Here is a 21389-nt window from a genome sequence, read left to right on the forward strand (position 1 = left end):
GAGAGTGACTCCAGAAGTTGTTTCTTTGACCTCCTCATGTACACTGTGTCCTGGTAACAGATAAATAAGGTAACTCCACCTCTGACCTCCAAACACGTTCTCACACAGAGATAGAAATGTAGCTAAGATGCGGTATACAGAAGACCTTGCTTTTGTTGTCAGAGACTATTGATTCCTCAAGTATTTTACCGCCACTGTGTGCGGAAATGATTTCTATCCTCGAGAGCACCAGCCTGTGGCAAGGTAGCAGGCCTCTGTGAAGTGGCTTACCCCATGGGACCTATGCTACAAATGTAGGGTTCGGACATTTCTTTGGTATGGCTGTTTAATGTTTTAGATGATGTTGAATCTGTTGTGCCACTGTCCTGGAAAAGTGGTTACCACTTACCAAAGTCCACTTTGCCTCTGTGTGGACATAGCCAAGTTCAAATAATGCTCCTGTGGGGCTTCGAGAGCTCACCTCTTGTGCCTGTGGGGAGGGACTGCCGGAATCTAGTTGCCATTTAGTGATTACTTACTCTCTGCTCTTCAGGCTGAGTACTGAGCACAGCCTACAGAATCATCATGACCTTATGAAGTAAATAGATAGCAAGATTTGCAGGAATTTAGGTCATTTGTTTTGGGTCAGAAAGCCCAATAACAGATTAGAGCCTAAGCCTGGATGTGCATGATTCCAAACCTGTACTCAGAGTCATGAGATACCTGTGTTTTTCTACTGTGGGGATGCCATCCCACTCCTTACAGCATCAGAAGATAACTTTGGGTGTTGGTCTTGGGCCTCTTATAGTTTGTCACTTGCACACCAGGCTACTGGCCCACCAGCTTTCCGGACCCTCCATTCTTTGCCTCCCATCTTGCTGTAGGAGCACTGAGATTACACATAGTCCCTGTATCCATCTTCTAGGGATTTGAACTTGCTCTCACACTTGCATGGCACATACTTTAACCACAGAGCTCTCTCTCACCAACCCACTTTAAAAGATGATCTAGGGAAAGAAAGAAGAATTGAAGTCTTATAGTGAGTCCAGTAAGGACAGTTTTGGGAAATGGTCTGAAAATTGGTGAGGAATTGACTGATTTCTCCGTCTTTATCATGGTTTTAACATCTTTCCCAGAAATGGTCTAGGTCTAAGTTGAACTTCGGAGCATGATAATAACTTGGGTCATCTACATCCTGGGAGGTAGGTACCCAATTGAATGTTGAGCTGAAAGAGTCTTGGAACTATGCTCAACCCCAGCTTGGGCTTTAGGAAGCAAATCTCTAGGCTGTTCTGGTCCAGTCCTGAAATAGTTGTATTAGGAGTGATGACCTGTCTATAAAACGGCTGGTGAGGTGTGGGTGTTCTGTCTGGTCAAAGTTGTGTTATTTGGTATAATTGTATAAGTAGGATAGCAGAATACTGCAGATGCCGCTGGGCAGTGGCCAAGGAAGTGTGTCTGCTAAGCACCCCCAAGATTTATTTGACTGCTGCCTCCTTCAGGAAGAACACCAATTTTCATATGGCAGAAAGATCATACACACAAACATGTCTTTTTCTTTTTGAAATCTTGTTTGTGTATTCATTTGGTTTCTGTGTGTCTGTGTCTCTTTGTGTGTGTGCCCGTGTGGATCTATGTGCATGCATGTGCCACTGTGTATGTGGAGGTCAGAGGACAACTTTGTGGAGTGTCCTTGCATGGGTTTCTTCAGAGAATCACCGCTGCCCATGGGCAGGCTGAAATTGTTTTATTTTGAGACAGAATATCGAATGTCCTAGAGTGTCCTCAAACTCCCTGTGCAAGAAAGGTTAAATTTCCAACACGTTTGAGCACAGCATAGGGTGAATGCAGCTTGTGGGCTCTTTGGATTTCTGTTCTTGAATTTAGGCTTGTACTGCAGAGGTGCTTTGCCTTGAGCTGACCAGAAGAGGGTCCTGCTTGGAAGTACACAATTAGACTCAGTGAATGTTTTTGTGTTTGAGATGAGGTCTGGAACTTGCTATGTAAACCAAACCTTAGTAAGACTTACAGGTGAAAGGATACTTCGGTATTGTTTGCCTGAAGTTGACCAAATACATACATCCAGTGAAGTCAGGATCCACTGGTCACCTTCAGTTTTTCTTGTTATATCTTCTGGGTAAAGTTACCACAGAGATGCTTGGCAGCGCTGCGGACTCTGCTCTGTCTTATCCAGTTGATCTGGGTAGAGGAACTTCCCTGTAACAATTGAGTGAGGAAAGGAAAGCTAAATCTTTCCTTCCTGCGTTGTCTTTGCTGTTTTAATTTGACCAAGTTGTGTTTGCTCTGTGTATTTACTATATTTACAAGTTCTTTTCCCTGGGAGTCCCAGAAGCTAGCCCTCTAGGTAAATGGTTGAAGAAAGTTCTCTGATAATGGAAGTATCCTGGTGAGTATGAGCAGGACAGAGGACCTTGGGAGCTTTGTGTTAATCATTGTTCGAGGTTATATCTTGCTTTTTATGTCTTTGAGTTTTTAAGACCTGTGTATGAATCATTGCTATATATCATGATTCTTGGAGTTGTTTTTTTTTTTTTTTAAGTTTTGGGTTGGGTGTAGGGGTCAGAGCAGTCTGTTCTCTCCTATCATGTGGTTTCCAGGAGTTGAAGTGTCTACCCGCTAAGCTGTCTCACTGGCCCCTCACTGGCTCTTGTTTTGAGACAGTCGTACTTTGTTCCCAGCTGGCCTGGAACTCTCAGTATGTCAGGTTGTCCTCAAACTTATGGCCATACTGGCTTTGCCTCCTGGCTTAGTCTCCTAAAATCTGGGATTACAGGTATGCACTGCCAACCCCAGCATGCCATATAGTGACTTCTTTGTCATCCTCTTCCTGTGCGTGCCTAAGGTGGGATGTCGGTCAGGGGACAACTTCAGGTGTGTTGGTTCCTCCTTGTTGGAGACAGGATTTCTTTGTTGTTTCACTTCCTGTTCAAGTAGCTGGCCTTTGGGTTGTGGGAATTCTCCAGTCTCTGCTTTCCATCTTGAGATAGGAGTGTTGTTATTGTTGTTTGTTTTTCTTTTGACAGCTTCCCCACTCACTGGCTAACCAGGAAGCCCTAGGGATCTCCCTCTCTCTGCCTCCTTAGTTACAGGTTGTTTGAGGCTTGCATTGCCATGTCTAGCTTTTTATGTGAGTGCGCTGAGGATCTAGTTCAGATCTTCATGCTTCCAGAGACCGAGCTCTTCTCTGACTGGAACATCTCCCCAGCCCTTACACTGGCTCTTTTCCTACATTTGTTTGTTTGTTTTTTTTTGTTTGTTTGTTTGGGGGGCATGGTCTTGCCATGTAGCCACGGCTGTTTTGGGCTCTTTGTGTACCACCCTTCCAAGTGCTGGCATTATAAATGTGTAGTCGTTGCCCCCCCCTAACATGTGTAGATGTTTGAGCACCACATGCATACCTGGTGCCTTCAGAGTCCAGAAAAGGGGCATTAGATCTCCTAGAGCTGACTTCTTCTGTGAGTCACTGTGTAAATATTGGAACTCTGGGACTTGTGGAAGAGCAACTATTACTCTTAACTGCCAAATCATCTTTCAGTACCCTCACTGGCTGTTTTTAATTAGGGTCTTTTGATTTTGGAAAGGAGATATAGTGACAGCGGAGAAGGCAAGCAGTGTGGTGTGGTGCACACCCTTCTTAATCCTAGCACTTGGGAGGCTGGGCAGGCAGATCTGGGTTCCAGGCCAGCCAAGGATACATGGTGAGACCCTGTCTCAGAGATGAGGAGGTGGTGAGGATGAGAATATGCTGTAGCTTGCTCTTTATAGCTAGCAGTTTCTCAAGTGTCTGGAGATGTAACTCTAGGCCTTGCAGATGCCAACCAAGTACTTCATTGAGCTACATGCCCTGCTGCAAGAGTTTTGTTTCTCATTCTCATTTTAAGAGGTATTTGCTGTATGTGAACATGAAATACTCAGCTTCCTTGAGATTTTATTCTTGTATTTACACAAACTGGTCTAACAGCTTTGACTCGCCTGGGAAGTAAATGAGTGTGTCTGCTCCGCAACTTTCCTGGCAGAGGCCTTTAATCTGCTAGAGTTAACGCTTACATAAAAATTATCAGGCAGTGCTGAACCATTAGGGTTAGTGCCTTGGAGTACTGGCGTACAGGCATGCACTACCCTGCTCTACTCTACCACAAGCTGTGTTTTTAACATCTAGATTTCAAGCCTTTCTAGCCAAGTGTCTTAGAAAGGTGAGTTAAGAAATAAATGTGTTCCCCACCCCTCCCCCCCCCACACAGAGCAGGGAGAGTTATAGATGGAAACTGGTGGAAGGTAGTTTTGTCCCTAAAATTTCAGGGTGGGTCAGAGATGGATGGACACAATGTATCTTTGGGTGAGAGCCACCCTGCTCTGTCATTGTGATCCTTATCCCCTTGAAACGGGGTCTCTCACTGAACCTCAGCTAGGCTGGCAGCCAGGGAGTCGTTGTGTCATGCCCCGTCCTCAGCGTCCATCCGTCCGTCCCCCACCCTGGCAGCCCTGTCCTTACCTCCCACTGCCCCAGGGTTACAAGCACTTGTTCTTATGTAGATTCTAGATTCTGGGATCTGAACTCCTGTCTTCATGAAGACTTGTACCCATAGAGCTATCTCTTCAGTGCAGTCTTAAACTTTAAGGTAGTATGTTTCACAGTTAGCAACTTGGTAGAAATGTACCCAAAAAACCCTGGCAAATTATACCTCTGAATCTGTTTGTCTGTTTTGGTTTTTTTGTTGTTTGTTTTGTTTTTGGTTTGGTTTTGTTTTTTTTGAAACAGGGTTTCTCTGTGTTAGCAGGCTGGCCTAGAACTCAGATATCTGCCTGTCTGCCTCCAGTGTACTGAGATTAATGGAGTGCTCCACTATGCCCTGCTCTACTTCTGAACCTTTTAAACAGTGGGTTCCAGGAAATAACCATATCCTATCACTAAATGTGTCCACTGCTTTATCTTCTCTGGAATGTTACATAGGGGGTGCAAGGTTACCCTACTGTTCTTACAGTAAAATTGAACCTGTCTTTGTGGAAAGTAGATAACTGCTTATCTCAAGGTCATTACTCTGTTCTGCACGCCATTTTTTCTGGCTTTGAGGTATTTTGGGTTTGCTCAGTTTGTTCCAGTAGTCTATTTAGCTTCAGCTGTTCCAGTCCTTCAGGACTGGGTTCCTGTGCCATCGACTCCGCTATTCTCCTTGCTCTGCTCTTTGTCAGTCCCATCTCAGGATACTGCCCTGTAAACAAGGCTGTGTGCTCAGAGCTGTGGCCTGGTTGGTTTTTGTTTTTTGAGACAGGGTTTCTCTATAGCTTTGGATCATGTTCTAGAACTTGTTCTGTAGACCAAGCTGTCCTAGAACTCAAAGAAATCTGCCTGCCTCTGCCTCACAAGTGTTGGAATCAAAGGAGTGAGCCTCCCTCACCCAGCTTGAACTGGGCCCTTTTGAAGAGAATTCCTATGGTTTCTAAAGTGAACGTATATGCTTCCTTGAAAATTGTTCATCAGGGAAAAAGAGAGAGAGAGAAAACTGTTTATATTTAAACTGACTTGTCTTGGGACTGAAGAGGTGGCTTAGCAGGTAGAGCCCTGATTTCTCTTGGAAAGAACTGAGGTTCCAGGGGATTCACTGCCTTCTCTGGCATCTGAGGGCACCAGGGATGCAATAGTGCAGACAAGATAGGCTTGTATACAGGAAAAATACCATACACTTAAAGAATTAATGATTTTGTTTTGTTTTGGGGGTGGTTTTAGATAGGGTCTCTGTGTATATCCCTGACTGTCCTGGAACTCATGCTATAGACCAGGCTGGCCTTGAACTCACAGAGATCTGCCTGTCTCTGCCCTGTGCTGGGATTAAAGGTATGTGCCACCACCGCCCGGCAAGGGGTGATTTTTTTTTTTATGTGTATGGTGTGTGTGTGTATCTATGTCCTTACACCACATTCATGCATGCTTGGTGTGATGGTTGTGAGCCATCATGTGGTTGCTGGGAATTGAGTTTGGTTTTCTAAGGCAGTGCATTTAACTGCCTAGCCATCTCTCTAGAAACTGGAATGTGTATTCTATTGTGGATTCTAGGAAATGAGTTAAAGGTGTTTCATATATGTACATAAATATTCCGGTCATATTTACCTCCTGTGTCTTAGTTACTTTTCTGTTGCTGTGATACAACGCCACCAAAGCAACTTCTAAAGCAAAGAGTTTCTTTGGGCTTATATGTTCCAAGAGGTAGAGTCCTGTGTGGAGTGGATCAGCTGACAGCTCCCATCTCCAGCCATAAGCGAGAAGCAGAACAAACTGGGACTAGCACAGAGTCTGTGAAACCTCAAAGCCTGCCGCCCCCCCCCCCCCCCGCCCCCCGTGACATTTCTTCCAGCAAGGTCACACCTTCCAAACGATGCCACCAACTGGAGCATTCAAATGCCTAAGACTAATCTGCTTCCTTTTCCTAGCTAGTCCACTTGTACTGTGTGTATTGGCCTACCATCTGTTGTCACAGTGCCTTTTGTTAGGGTTTGTGGGAACCTGCTCCAAGGATGATCTTGAATTTCTGCTACTCCTGCCCCCAACTGTGCTGGTGATTGAACCCAGGGTCTCACACTTGCTTAGCAAGCACTCTACTAACTGAGCTATATCCTAGCCATAACTGATTTTCTTAATTAAAGTGTAATTTACATATCATAAAATATACCCCTTTTAAAAGGTATAACTCGGGGCCTTGTCCTGGTTGTCGGTTGCCATGTAAAACACCCTGACAACAGGCAGCTTAGAAGCAAGAGTTTACTTGAGCAGCGGTTCCAGCCTGAGGTCCATCATTGCGGGAAAGTCAGGCGGGGACTTCATTTCTGCAGTCAAGAACAGAGAAGAAATGTGTACGTGCTTGTTGTAGAATATTATTTTAAGGTGTATTTTGTTCATGTTACATTCGTTTGCACCTGATGCTCCTAATAAAGAGCTGAATGACCAGGAGCAAGGCAGGAGCAAGACTAGGTGGTGAAGGATAGGCAGGACTGGCGGGCAGTGTCTATAGGAGAGGAGGACATCAGGGGCCAGACAGCCACGGAGTAACGGTGAAAGTAAGATTGCAGAGTAAGAAAAGGAAAAGGCTCAGAGGTAGTCTGTATAACCTAAGAAAAGCTGGAAAGAAGAAACAAGCCAATACAGGCCGGGAATGGATGAGAAAGAATAAGCATCCATTTGTGTTTCTTTGTGAGCCAGGTGTGGGCCCCCAAAAAAGCTAAAAGAGTAAAACTTTGCACAGCACATGCTTATGACCACTTTTCTGTTTTCATAGTCAGAGTCTTCCCATGGCACCTACCTATCTAGTTGTTTTCTGAATAATGTATGTAGAAGTAACTAGACAGCATGTGGTCTTTTATGATTGATTTTATTTGCTATAATTTAAACTGGTATGAATATCAATCTCTTAAAATTCATTTGAATTATGTATATGGGTGTATGAATGCCGCAGCATACATGTAGAGATAAGAGGACAGACAGCCTAAGGGTATTGGCTCTCTCCTTACACCACATAGAGTCCCAAGAATCAAACTCAGGTCATCAGACTTGACAATTAAGTGCCTTTACTCACTGATCTATCCCGCCTGCTGGGATCATCCCATATTACACCTATGACATATTGAGCTTTTATTTTTCTGCATCCTGTAACTTCTCTTTTCTAAATTGTGGGTGGGGCTTCATTCACTTCTGTATGTGGAGACCAGAAACCAAGGTTGGATGCCTTATTACTCTCAAGGTTTATGTGTATAAGTGTTTATCAGAATAGATGTGTGGGTCAGAATAGGGCACCAGATCCCCCTGAACTGGACTTACAGTCAATTGCAAGCTGCCATTCACGTGCTGAGCACTGGACCAACCTGGGTCCAGTGCAATAGCAACAGGTGTTCTGAACCACTGAGTCACTGCTCCAGGCTCCTGTTGTATGTCAAAGCTTTTCCTGGGGAGATGGAACACACACAGCTTTGTTTACCCCAGATAGGGAACCCATGGCAGACCACAGTGCCTTTCTGTGGTCTTTGCAAAAATGTCTATTCAAGCCCTTTTTCCAGTTTTATTTTGTTTTTTGTTTGTTTGGTTTTTTTGGTTTTTCTTTTTTTCTTTTCCTTTTTTTTTTTTTTTTTTTTGTTTTTTTTTTTTTTGTTTTTTCGAGACAGGGTTTCTCTGTAGCTTTGGAGCCTGTCCTGGAACTAGCTCTGTAGACCAGGCTGGTCTCGAACTCACAGAGATCCGCCTGCCTCTGCCTCCCGAGTGCTGGGATTAAAGGCGTGCGCCACCATCGCCCGGCTCCAGTTTTATTTTGTATTGGTGATTGAACCTAGTGCTTGCTTAGCAAACACTCTGCCACTGACCTATGTCCTTCGCTGGCTTTTGTTGATGTCTGTTTGTGTAAGGCTTGTTTTGAGACAAGGTGGCCTCCTACTCAGATCATCTGCCTACACATACCCCTATGCCCAGGCTTTGCTGGTTTTTAATTTGGGTTGTCTTTTTGTTGTTGAGTGCTGGGAGTTGTTCACATGTTCTATGTAATCTTTTCAGAAATCTTACATGATTTTTACACATAATCTTATGTGTTATCTTTGTGTATGGTACACACATGGGTGTTCGTGTGTGCATGCACATGTTTGGAAGGAAACCAGAGGCTGGCATCGGGTATTTTCCTTTATCAATCTCCACTTGTGATTTGAGATGATCTCCACTTGAACCTGTGAGCCTCCTTAGTGCTTGCATGTGGCAGATGCCTTTACCTGCTGAGGCTTCTCTGGCGTTGGTCATCTTAATCAACTTCATGTGTATAGTCATTATAGGTGAGTATGTTCACATTGTAAACCAGTCTTCGGAACTCTTTTCAACTTACAAAACTGGTTTATGTTGCTGCTGACATGCCCTGCACTACTCCTTGGTGTTAGAATTTGAACCTGTGACTTCATGCATGCTAGACAAAACAACTAGAAATATCGAAACCAGGTGTAACTGCTGGTGGTGGTGTTTTGAAAGTACGGGTTAAAGAGGTGGTATTCTCCTGGGTCATCTTTTGGCTCTTGATATTTGAATTTGTTTGGATACTTAATTAGGTTCTCAGTGAGTTATTCTTCTAAAATTTTAATTTGTGTGTTTGTACATGCATGTTATGTGATAGACTTTATTGTCTACCGCCCTTGGAGATGGTGTTACTAGGCATGTGCAGAACACCTGTTGTGTTGCAAGGCTTCTGGGACTCAGCTCCAGGCTTTCATGATAGTGAAACAAGATGCTCTCAGTTACCCAGCCATCTTTTGCCCCTGTTTGACTTCTGTAAAATGGTTGAGTCAAACCAGTGTAATCCAAACACATTCTTGGTAGCATACCCCTTTAATCCCAGCACTCTGAGAGGCAGAGATAGGAGGATTTCTGTAGTCTACATAGCTGCAGAACTATACAGAACGACCCTATCTCAAGGGGGTGGGGGGAGCCAAGCACAAAATATTAGGATACAAATTGTTTCATAACTGGGGTATTTGTGAATTGTAGTACTCTCCTATCAAGAAAGCCTTGGGTATGCTGAATTGGTATTTGAGGATTTTTGTGGCAACCTAGAATTTAAGGAGAAAAGGGTAATATTAAGTGAAATATTTGTCTGGACACCGGAAGACTTGTTGCATTGTCTTGGCATAGCTTCTCCCACTGAAGAACAACCAGAACCTAAGCCTCTACTGTTGACAGGCTTCATTCATGGTAAAATTCCAGCTTGTTGGTCCTCCACAGCAACCTCTTCTCTTCGTCTTTGAATATGAGGTTTTCCCTTTGAGTGCCTTCATTACTCGGCTAATCTCCGTTTTGAAGTAATTGCGCAGCCACTGTCTGCTGGCTCTTGTTAGGCTTCTTTGGGAAATGCACTGATGTGCTTACTGCCTTTCTGGTGCCGTTTAGATGGTGTATTTTTATGATTTCTGGAACGCCTCACTGTAGCTCGTTTTACTGGTGGTAAACATGAATTTAAACTGGTGTTTCTCTTCTCCAGCAATGGCACGAGCATGATATCGCTGATCATTCCTCCCAAAGACCAGATTTCACGAGTGGCAAAGATGTTAGCAGACGAATTTGGAACTGCTTCTAACATTAAGTCACGAGTAAACCGCCTTTCAGTCCTGGGAGCCATCACATCTGTACAACAGAGACTCAAACTTTATAACAAAGGTAACCGTTTCCCTGTCCGCTCTGCCTGCTCTGCTCCTGCCGTAGGCCCTTACTGCTGTGTCTTCAGCTAGCTGATGTTTAGCTTTTTCATCCATTGAGCGCTGAGTGCTATTTGCTGTGCTTAAGGAATAAATCCTACTGAAACATCTCAGAGGAAGTTTTGCAAATGGGGTGAGAATTTTGCCTATGAGTCTCAAGGGTTTTTCTGTTTTATTTAAGTTATGGTTGTGGGAACAATTAAAAGTAGAGAAATTGTTTATGTTCTTTGCAGTACCTCCAAATGGTCTGGTTGTTTACTGTGGAACGATTGTAACGGAAGAAGGAAAGGAAAAGAAAGTCAACATTGACTTTGAACCTTTCAAACCTATTAATACATCGTTGTATTTGTGTGACAACAAGTTTCATACAGAGGTAAGAGTGAGCACAGAAGCCCCGTGCCCATTAGCAGCTACTGTCCTTCCTTCAGCTTCTGCAGCTCCAGGCCACTGCTAATGTACTTTCTATTAATAGTTTGGCTTACACGTTCGTATATTGGAATTGTACAGTCTAGCCTTTTTCAAGATTGTTTGTGTGGTAGCATATTTCTGTACTGTTCTGCCACTCTGTCATTGAGCACTCTGTGGCATACATCGATGTCTGGGTGGTTTTCACTGTCTGGCTTTCATGAACAATGCCACTGAACATTTATGCACAGGGATTTGTTTGTGTAACCATTTCTTTTATTTTTGTAGATTATATATGTAGAAAGAAATAGAACTGGTAGCTCAGATAGTAATCATAGTTCATCTTTTGAGAAGTCACTTTTCTAAACCATAGGCAACTTTTTACATAGGTATTTTTCCTTTTCTTTTATGTGTGGGGGGTGCTGGTGTTGGAGGACAAAGTGTATATTGCTGAGGCTGGTTTTAAATTCCTAATCCTCCTGCCTCCACCTCTGAAGTGCTGGGCACTCCATCTGGACATCCTCCGTCACAACTCTTTTCAGAATAATGCATGTTTTTTTATGATACTGCTCATTGGGATGTTTGAGGAAAATGCTAAGGAGAACGAATTAGAGGCAGGTGATTGGTTACCTCTGGCTGGCCTATATTCTTGCACCTTAGCACTAAGCTCACAAATTCTTCAAAAATAAGCAAATAAAATGCATTTGATGCTCATTTTAGGTTTCGTTTGTTTTTTGTTTTTCCTGTTCTTATAAAACCCGAGTGAGTGCTAACTCTGATGAACATTAATGGTGGAAAAGAAACCTCATTAGACTGACCCAGATCAGTCAGCAGTGAGCAATCAGGAATTCACAGCTGGCTCCGAGTTCAGTCTCTTGCCTTTCATCAACCTAGAGAAAACCCTCTGCAGTGGAATTAGAACTGACATTTGTCTGCAGTTTACAGTGGCTGATTTTTGCTAACGTGACAGGAATTCCAATCCCAGTTGAATCTTGCTTGACTGTATGGTGGTCTAGCTTAACCTTTTCTTAGCTTCTAAGTTAGTGCCTGGCAAAGGCCGCTTGGGACTGTTAGCGATTCTATCTGACAGATTTACTTATATCAACTTTGAAAGCAGATTTTGGATCGTTCTGACTTAAAAAGTACCCAATAGCTGTATTGTCTGACTTTAGATTGGTTATTACATTAGCATAACTGATTTTTACTTTTCTTCCAATAATCATTAAAATGACTAGTAGAGGTAAGGATGGAGATTCTAGTACCCTCAAAACCCAACTTTGACCCATACCTAGTTTTTTACATGGATACAAACTAAGGTCCTTACGCATAGCAAGCACCGTACCTACCAAACCACTTTCCCTCTCAGCCCCTATTGGAGTTTAGTTGTTGAGACAAACTGTTCTCAACATTGCTGGGCGGTGGTGGCGCATGCCTTTAATCCCAGCCCTTGGGAGGCAGAGGCAGGCGGATCTCTGTGAATTCTAGGCCAGCCTGGTATACAGAGTGAATTCCAGGACAGGCTCCAAAGCTGTGGAGAGATTCTGTCTCAAAAATGAATGAATGAGGGCTGGAGAGATGGCTCAGTGGTTAAGAGCATTGCCTGCTCTTCCAAAGGTCCTGAGATCAATTCCCAGCAACCACATGGTGGCTCACAACCATCTGTAATGAGGTCTGGTGCTCTCTTCTGGCCTGCAGGTATGCACACAGGCAGAATATTGTATACATAATAAATAAATATTTTTAAAAAAAATGAATGAATGAATAAATACATAAATAAATTTAATAAAGATTTTTGTACACCCAAGGATGACCTTGAACTTCTGATCCTTTTCCACCTGAAGAAGGTGTTACAAGTGAATCCCAAAACCTGATTTTCTTGTTTTGTTTAAGACAGGGTCTTGCTGTCTAACCTAGGCTCAACTCTCATGCCTCTGCTTCCCAAGTGCTGGTATTAAAGGCATGTCATCACACCAAATTTACAATATATGTATCTTACTACTGTTTCATTTGTCCAAAAATAGATTGCTAATTCAGTAGCCTGCATTCTAGACATCTTTATAAAGGTTTCTTATTCATTAATTAAAGTAGAATGAAAGATATATCAGTTCTTTATTATGGTAAAATCCAGATAAGTCACCTTAACTGCTTTTAGTTGTGCCGTTCAGTGTGTACGATCACCATCTTATCCCAGAACTAATCCTGTAACTGTAAACAAGTGTTTCCTGCAGAGTGGAAACTCCATAGTCATAGCTAATGTCCGTACTTACTCCATTCCCTCCATAGTGTTCATTCCATGTTGAGTGGGATAAAAGAGCTCGTGTGTCGCTGAACTTTGTCTCTGCCTTGACAGAGCCCTGGAGTTCATTGTACAGTGTTGTGTTTGTTTTTTAGGCTCTTACAGCATTACTTTCAGATGACAGCAAGTTTGGTTTTATTGTAATAGACGGTAGTGGTGCTCTTTTTGGCACGCTCCAGGGAAACACCAGAGAAGTCCTGCACAAATTCACTGTGGATCTCCCAAAGAAACACGGTATGTAGGAGGAGCGCCTGAGTCCTTTTGCTTCCCTCTAGCAGTAGTCATGAAGCTCAGTTTGTACTAAACAGTTGCGGGGGGGGGGTGTCCTTTTCCTCTGTAGTTTGACTGGTTATTTTGTTTCTGCTTCATGGCCTATTGTACTCTTTAATCTTTAACCCTTTCTTCCCCATACTTTTGTATCAAAGGCAGAGGAGGTCAATCAGCCTTGCGTTTTGCCCGTTTAAGAATGGAAAAGCGACATAACTATGTTCGAAAAGTAGCAGAGACTGCTGTGCAGCTGTTTATTTCTGGAGACAAAGTAAATGTGGCTGGTCTGGTTTTAGCTGGATCAGCTGACTTTAAAACTGAACTAAGTCAGTCTGACATGTTTGATCAGGTAAGAAATAAGAAACAGCCGGATAGAGTCTCTAATGTGGGGTACATTCGTCCCCAGCATATTATGCGTGTGTTCGTATTCCTAGCCATAAATTCCCTAGGTTTAAAAAAAAAAATCTCTGGGTAGCGATGGCTCAGTGGTTAAAGGCACACAAGGCTTTTACAGAAGACCTAAATTTGGTCCTAGTGCCCACATCAGATGGCAGACATACCTGTAACTCCAGCTCCTGGTGGCCAATAAATTTTTATTTTTTTTTTTTAAGGGAGAGAATGGAATTTTACTAAAGGTATTTAAGGTCCTAATGTTTTTATTTTTATTTGTGTCAGAGGTTGCAATCGAAAGTTTTAAAATTAGTTGATATATCCTATGGTGGTGAAAATGGATTCAACCAAGCCATTGAATTATCTACTGAAGTTCTCTCCAACGTGAAGTTCATCCAAGAGAAGAAATTAATAGGTATCACTGAAATACTATTTTGCTTATCCTGTGAAATGTTTTTGGTATGATGTCTGAAAAAGACACTAAAAAGGTATAAAAGAAAGGGCAAGCCAGGGGGTGGTGGTGCACGCCTTTAATCCCAGCACTGGGGAGGCAGAGGCAGGCAGATCTATGTGAGTTCGAGGCCAGCCTAGTCTACAGAGCTAGTTCCAAGATGGGCTCCAAAGCTATAGAGAAACCCTGTCTTGGAAATGAAAAGAAAGGAAAAACAAAAACAAAAAAAAAATCCAGGCAACCAGGTGGTGGTGGTAGTGGTTGGAAGGCAGAGACAGGCGATCTTATTGAGTTCGAGACTTTCCTGGTCTACAAAGCAAGTAAGACAGCCAGGACTGTTACACAGAGAAATCCTGTCTTTAAAAAAAGAAAAGAAAAATCAGGTGGTAGTGGTGCATACCTTTATTCCCAGCACCTGGGAGGCAGAGACAGAGAACTCTTGAGTTGGAAACCAGCCTGGTCTACAGATGCCCTCTAGGACAGGTTCAAAAGCTACAGAGAAACATTGTCTCAAAACACCCTACCCTACCCTACCCCTCAAAAAAGGGAAGGAGAAAGAGCTAGATGTAGTAGTTGATATTAGAAATTCCCACACTAGGGTGACTGAGCTTAGATCAAGGTCATCCGTAAGAGCTTTTAGGGCTTTTGTCTGTCTCAAACAAACCTAAAGTGAAAAAAAAAAAGTAAAAGAATAGAAAACTAAACATTTTCACTGAGGGGGAAAAAGTATCAGCTGGGGCTGGAGAAGATGGCTCAGTGATTAAGAACACTGCCTCCTTTTCCAGAGGATTTTTCACTGAGGAAAAAAAGTATCTGCTGTGGCCAGAGAGATGACTTGGGTTAAGAGCACTGCCTGCTCTTCCAAAGGTCTTGAGTTCAATTCCCAGAAACCACATGGTAACTCACAATCATCCATAATAAGATACGGTGTCCTCTTTTTAGCCTGTAGGCATACATGCAGACGGAACACTGTATACATAATAAATATATCTTTATAAACAAAGTATTAGCTGGACATGTCTATGTAATCTTATCACTCAGGAAGCTGAGGTAGTGGTATTGCCACAAGTTCCAACCAGCCTGATTTTCAAGTTGAGATTCTGGGATGAGGGCTGGGTCCAGTGGGGAAGTGGCTCAGTAAATAGAGTGCTTACCTAGCATTCGACAAGACCCTCGAGTCAATTCACAGCACCAGTATAATATACTTTAGGGGGAGCCTGTAATCCCAGCACTCTGTGGTAGAGGCAGGAAGATCAGAAGTTCAAGGTCATCCTTAACTCTAAAGTACAGCACCAGCCTTAAAAGGGTGACTCGGGAGGACCTAGGAGCTCAACAGAAATGATCCAGAAACCCTTGGTTTCCTCAACCACATGGGCCTAAGGCCATGAACAGCTAACACTGGAACAGGCTCGCTGTGATGGGTCAGCTGCCAAGCCTGGGACTGAAAGTGGGATTCTCTTTATAGCGGTCAGGACTGCTGGAACTGATTGCATAACCTTGTGAGTCACAAAATCCAGAGCTGTGCAAGGCCCTTAGAGAAATTTGCATATAGCACATGTACATCGTCCCATGTACTTTAAATTATCTCTCAATTACTTACAATACCTTGTAAATGTCATATAAATAATGTACCTTTTAATATATTGTAAATATTATATAAGTAGTCATATGTTATTTAGGTTACAGTGACAAGTAAATGTCTGTATGTTCAAAAACAGCCGGCCGGGCGGTGGTGGCGCACGCCTTTAATCCCAGCACTCGGGAGGCAGAGACAGGTGGATCTCTGTGAGTTCGAGACCAGCCTGGTCTACAAGTGCTAGTTCCAGGACAGGCTCCAAAACCACAGAGAAACCCTGTCTCAGAAAAAAAACAAAACAAAAAAAAACAACCATTGCATGCTTAGCTCTCTAGTACCTCTTGGTATGCTATGCTTGCTTTTCTGCATGTTTAATCCATAGTTGACTAAGTTCATGGATATCAAGAGCCACCATATATTTTATTGTTATGTCCCTAATCCACAGGGCGATACTTTGATGAAATTAGCCAGGACACAGGCAAGTACTGTTTTGGAGTTGAAGATACACTAAAGGCTTTGGAAATGGGAGCTGTAGAGATTTTAATAGTCTATGAAAATCTGGATATAATGAGATACGTTCTTCATTGCCAAGGCACAGAAGGTAAAAAAAGATGAAAAATTGTTGCTGTCTGTTACATTTCTCTGTGTTCGGGAAGCCTTGGTTTCAGGCGCAGTTAGAAGGGAGCATGTAATTGCGTAGGATCTAGGATCATGTGTCATGTTGTGTTCCTGCTGCTGCCGCCCCACCCCCACCCCCACCTGTTTGATGGCTGTTCGCAGTTAAAGTTGACAAGGAACGGGGCTGTGTCTTGGATGTTTCCCTATAGTGGCAGAGTACAAGGGCTGTATAGTGGGGTGTTTATGGGAAGATTTAGTTCAGGAGTCCTGTTCTTATCTGATCTCCTTATTCTGTTAATATTGTGAGAGCCAGGATAACACTTTTTTTTCTTTTTTAACTTTTAATACTACAGAGGAGAAAATTCTCTATTTAACTCCAGAACAAGAGAAGGATAAGTCTCACTTCACAGACAAAGAGGTATGTAAACCTGAGTTCCTTTTGTAAGGACAACATACGAAAGCCTGAGTGCTAGAGCGCGCGGTCTGACTCCAGGGGGGAGGGGTCGCGATAGTGAGGTCTGGGTGTGGTGTGCACTCTAGGTGCAAGGCCAGCTAGCTGCAACTACACGAGATGGTAGCTAGTTGATTATTTCAGTATTTCCCCTCTGGCTATAGCCTCAGCAACAAAATGTCAAACCATTCTTAGCCAAAAAAGGTTAAGAAATCAGGAAAACACTCTTATCCTTGAAATAACGTAGATTTAATTTGAGTAGCGCTGTCCCACCCTGTGAGACCTATTTTGTTTTATTAACATTTTATCAGCTTTTCCTTTGAACTTAACTAAATTTATAAATGCATTGCCGTGGTTAATACTGAATGCTACATTCCTAACCAAGACAACTATAATGGCAACTGCCCTGAGTTTTGAGTTGGGCTGATGAGGAAGAGGCACATGCTGCCCGAGAGCCGACTCCAGCTGTTTGTCTTCTGAATGGCATGTTGGCGTCATATCCATACAGTACTGCATGCTGTTGAAAACAAGGCTGCCAGTGGGGCTGAGGAGATGGCACAACAACTAAGAGCACGTGTTCTTGCAGAGGACCCGGGTTGGGTTCCTAACATCCACATGGTAGCTCCCAACTGTCTATAATTCCAGTTCCTGGGCAGCAGGCACAAATGTGGTGGTTTTGTTTGTTTGTTTTGTATTTTAATCTGCCACGTCTCTTCTGGGCTGTTGAATAAAGAGGAACTACAGCAACCTAGTTTCTAGAATCAACAATAGGAATCATTAGACTACTAAGTATGGTTTGACATTTTGTTGCTGAGGCTACAGCCTGAGGGAAAATACTGAAATAATCAGTTTATTAACCATCTCAGTTATTCAGTTATGTTCCCAAGAACCAGGATATTTTTAAGATTATACATTTATAGTACTCAGTGGGTAAGAGGATCAGTGAAGATGGGCTGGGGCATTGAGGGTCCTAAACTCTGTGTTCTGATCCCATTGTTTCTGTGTCCTGACTGCCCTATAGACTGGACAAGAACATGAATTGATTGAGAGCATGCCCCTTTTGGAATGGTTTGCTAACAACTATAAAAAATTTGGAGCTACACTAGAAATTGTCACAGATAAGTCACAAGAAGGATCACAGTTTGTAAAAGGATTTGGTGGAATTGGAGGTGAGTAGCAAACTCCAAACAGGATTTTTTTTTTTAACCAGGACCTCTTGTGGCTAGCCTGAAATAAGTTAGTTCAAGTGGCATATGCTCGCTCTACTTGAAAGGTGGTTGGAACAGCAGGTGGAGGCATATTCCTTAGTTTGAACCAAAAAAAAGTTTTTTATTAGCGTATATTTATGTGTAATAATGGATCGTGTATCTGTGATTTGTTTGTTTGCTTTGGTTTTTTAAGACTTGGTTTCTCTGAGTAGCCCTGGCTGTCCTGGAACTTGCTTTGTAGACTGGGCTGGTCTTGGACTCAGAGATCTGCCTGCCTGTGCTTCCCAAGTCGTGGGACTAATGGGACTGAAGACTTGTACTAGCATATTTTTTTTTAATGCATGTACATGATGTATTTAATATTTAATCTCTGGGGTTTTGTTTGGTGTGTTTCTGTGTGGGGCATGCATATGGAGGTCAGACAGCTTACAGAAATCGGTTCCCTCCTTCCACCTGTGAATCCTGGGCATCTGCTTCTGCAGCAGTGCCTTTACCTACAGAACCATCTTGCTGGGCCTGTGTTTGTTTGGGGAGTACAGCTTTGTGTCTGCAAACACTCTGGTGTCAAAGGAAAACTGGGAGTCCACTCTTCCATCACGTGGGTTCCAGGAATGGAATGACATCAGGTTTAGCACATGCACTATTATTCTCTACTCCACTTCTCCCTCTCCATTATGTTTTCTTTGAGGGGGTGGGTCTGAGACTCACTGTGCCACCCAAATTGGCCTCTAACTGAGCAATCCTTGTACCTTGGCCTCCCAAGCACTGAAATTTGTATTTGTGAGCCATCATGCCTAATCATTGCCATTTTGTAATTTGGGAAGAAGATGGGCTTCTCTTGGAAGAGCAATCCTTCCTGCTTCAAGAACCCAGATCACTCATTCTGCTTTGCTTCTTCAGGTATCTTGCGGTACCGAGTAGATTTCCAGGGAATGGAATACCAAGGAGGAGACGATGAATTTTTTGACCTTGATGACTACTAGGTAGTCGACATGGGTCCGGCAAAATGTGCCTCACCCTCCAGCATTCAACCCAAGGAGCATACCCGTGGTGGAATCCAAACAGATCCCTGCCTTACAATTGGAACATTTCCAGAACTTAATCCGTGAGCATTGGATACTGAAAAGAAAGCGAAACAAAACCAGACCCAACCCTACACTTTGGTTTGTCATGGAGTCAGCGCAGCAGCCACAACTAAGTCCTAAATGCCACTGGACTAATTTAAAAAAGAACCCCAGTTTTTACTTTTACTTGATGGTAAAATTGGTTGCTCTTGTATTTTATGAAAAAAAAATGATTTTTTTAACCTTCATACATAGAAGCAAAAATACTTTAACTGCTGTAAACCTTCAAAAGTTAGTAGAAGTGAGATCATACTGGTTTGTTTCTTATTTTGATCAGAGAATAACTAAATTGCTGCATTTCGCAGTGACCCATTTACATGGCATTCTCAGCTTAGACTGCACAAGAAGAAATATATGTGGTGAAATATTGGAACTGTTTCTCTCTTGGTCTCTGTTTAATGTTGAAAGGGTGAGCTAATAGGAGGCAATTTCAGCTTCACTCCCGCACACTTCCCACTCCCAGACTGTCTGTTTCAAAGGTGCAGATTGTGTTGCAAAGTCAGACTGAGTGCTGAAACATTGGGGCCAGCGCATTCTTGGCTTCCATCTTTTTGGAGGCACATTTGTGCCAAGCATTTGGGAGCCCTTAGTGTCACTAACATTAATGAAGCTCCTCCCTTTTGTCTCAGCCTACTAGGAACCAGTGTGGGATGGACATGATGGGGCTTCTGTGCTATTGCTGGGATTGGGAGAAATAAAACATGCAATTTAAGTGGAACCAAAAAAAAATGCAAAGATGATTTTGCTTGGATGTATTCTTGATAAACGGAGGTGGTCGTGTTTCCTTGTGTTGGGTGGCATGAGATTATGTGTTTTGATTTTTTTTCTTCCAAATGAACTGCAAGGTTTTTCACATGAACAACAGACAAGACATGTATGACTGCATGTTTCTCAGACCCCTGGTGGGGCTGGAGCATCTGTTTCACAAGTGGGACTTACAGCACTCTCAGATGAGAAAGTATGGGAGGAGGGTGGGAAGGGCGGGGGGGGAGGGATGGGACACAGCTTCTGGCACCATGGATTAAACCATGTTAGATCCAAAAGTTGGCTGAAAACCTGAAGCTTATGCTTCACAGCTGGGCTGTAAGTTGGATTTGAGCCCAGTTGAAGTACAAGGTCATGTTGTGCTCAAGGTGGTGACAGTAAAGGAAGTGTAGGATGTGCCCAGTGGCAGCAATGGGGAAAGCATACCAAGTGGACTTTGAAGGACCAAAGGTTTTAAAGTCAGTTGGTATCACCCACACTCACCAGGGTGGTGGGGTACATTGGGTTTCAAATTGGGTACTTTTAACACTTTAGTGCCTGACTGCTGTTCTTCACTGACTTGACTCAGTCACTTGTAGCTTTATTGGTCTGAACCAGCTCCTTGTTCCCAGGTTACAGACCTGCCTATCGTTCCAATAATCCTGTTTCACTTGAATGAAGGGAGTATGTCTTAAATGTAAAGCTTCTGGTTCTCACACTGTACTCTGAGGTCCAAATGACTGTCTGTCGTGTAACCCGATGTCTCAACCCCCAGTGAGAAGTCAATTCTCTCGTGTTCACCAACATGGCAGGCTTCACCAGAACAGGCTTTTGCTTTGGGCTCTGCTGTTTGTTTGCAGAACACCCAAGAGCAAGCAAACACACTCTTCCCAGCAGTACCTTAGGGCTTTGCCATTGTAAATGGGTCTAATGTGATATGACAAGACCAGAGAAATCGGATGTAAATTTACAGTTTTGAATATGCTTGTTGTTTCACATGATACATTTAGGGTATGCAGCTCCTTTTGTAGTTTTTATTTTTACTATTTAAGTTTGGAAATGATGCCAAATTTTTGTATTTCTTTAATCAATGTGTTCTCCTTGGTGATATATATTGCATTATATATTGATGTGTGTATCAATATATACCGATATGTGTTACACTTCCGCATACAAACACATACGTGAGAGGGGTGAAACCGTAGCCTGCACTCCCTAGCCTCTGCAGAGAGACCCTAAGAGCAGAATCTCGGTGTTGTGATGTACAGAAATGGAGAAGAGTATTAAACCATATTTAAGAATATATTTTGTGTGCTTGAGATTCTTTAGGAATGTTCCTAGGAAAGTCTGAACTACAGAGACTGAATTCTCCCATTATTAGATTAGTCATGCCTAATAAATGCTCAGCCTTAGTGATTCTCTCCATGTCAATGAAGAATAGCTGAGGTTGCAATCCCAGGGTTATGCTATAGGAGCTTCTACTCTCTAGGGCCAAGCTAATTTATACCTTTCTCCACTTTTACATGTATGCCAGAAGGGAATGTGCATGTGTTCAGCTTTGAATTTTTGTTTGTTTAAGATATTTCAATCCTTCCTATACTCCATGGAGACAGATTGTGTCACCTAACGGGTAAGAAGGCCTTCATTAGCAGC

General features: G+C 42.9%; 1 protein-coding gene across 1 annotated transcript in view; it reads left to right on the plus strand.

Annotated features, from left to right (window-relative positions):
* Etf1 (eukaryotic translation termination factor 1) overlaps positions 1-21039 on the plus strand; it is a 32499-nt gene extending 11460 nt beyond the window's left edge. Inside the window, exons 3-11 of the mRNA XM_075968977.1 lie at positions 9993-10168; positions 10440-10579; positions 13003-13141; positions 13333-13523; positions 13850-13979; positions 16037-16192; positions 16563-16627; positions 17682-17829; positions 18769-21039. Of these exons, the coding sequence (XP_075825092.1) occupies positions 9993-10168; positions 10440-10579; positions 13003-13141; positions 13333-13523; positions 13850-13979; positions 16037-16192; positions 16563-16627; positions 17682-17829; positions 18769-18851 (1228 nt within the window). The 3' untranslated portion in view covers positions 18852-21039. The remainder of the gene's footprint in view (positions 1-9992; positions 10169-10439; positions 10580-13002; positions 13142-13332; positions 13524-13849; positions 13980-16036; positions 16193-16562; positions 16628-17681; positions 17830-18768) is intronic.
* The last annotated feature ends 350 nt before the right edge of the window (positions 21040-21389 follow it).

This window comes from Microtus pennsylvanicus, chromosome 4 (genome assembly GCF_037038515.1).
Source record: "Microtus pennsylvanicus isolate mMicPen1 chromosome 4, mMicPen1.hap1, whole genome shotgun sequence".
Taxonomy (NCBI): Eukaryota; Metazoa; Chordata; class Mammalia; order Rodentia; family Cricetidae; genus Microtus; species Microtus pennsylvanicus.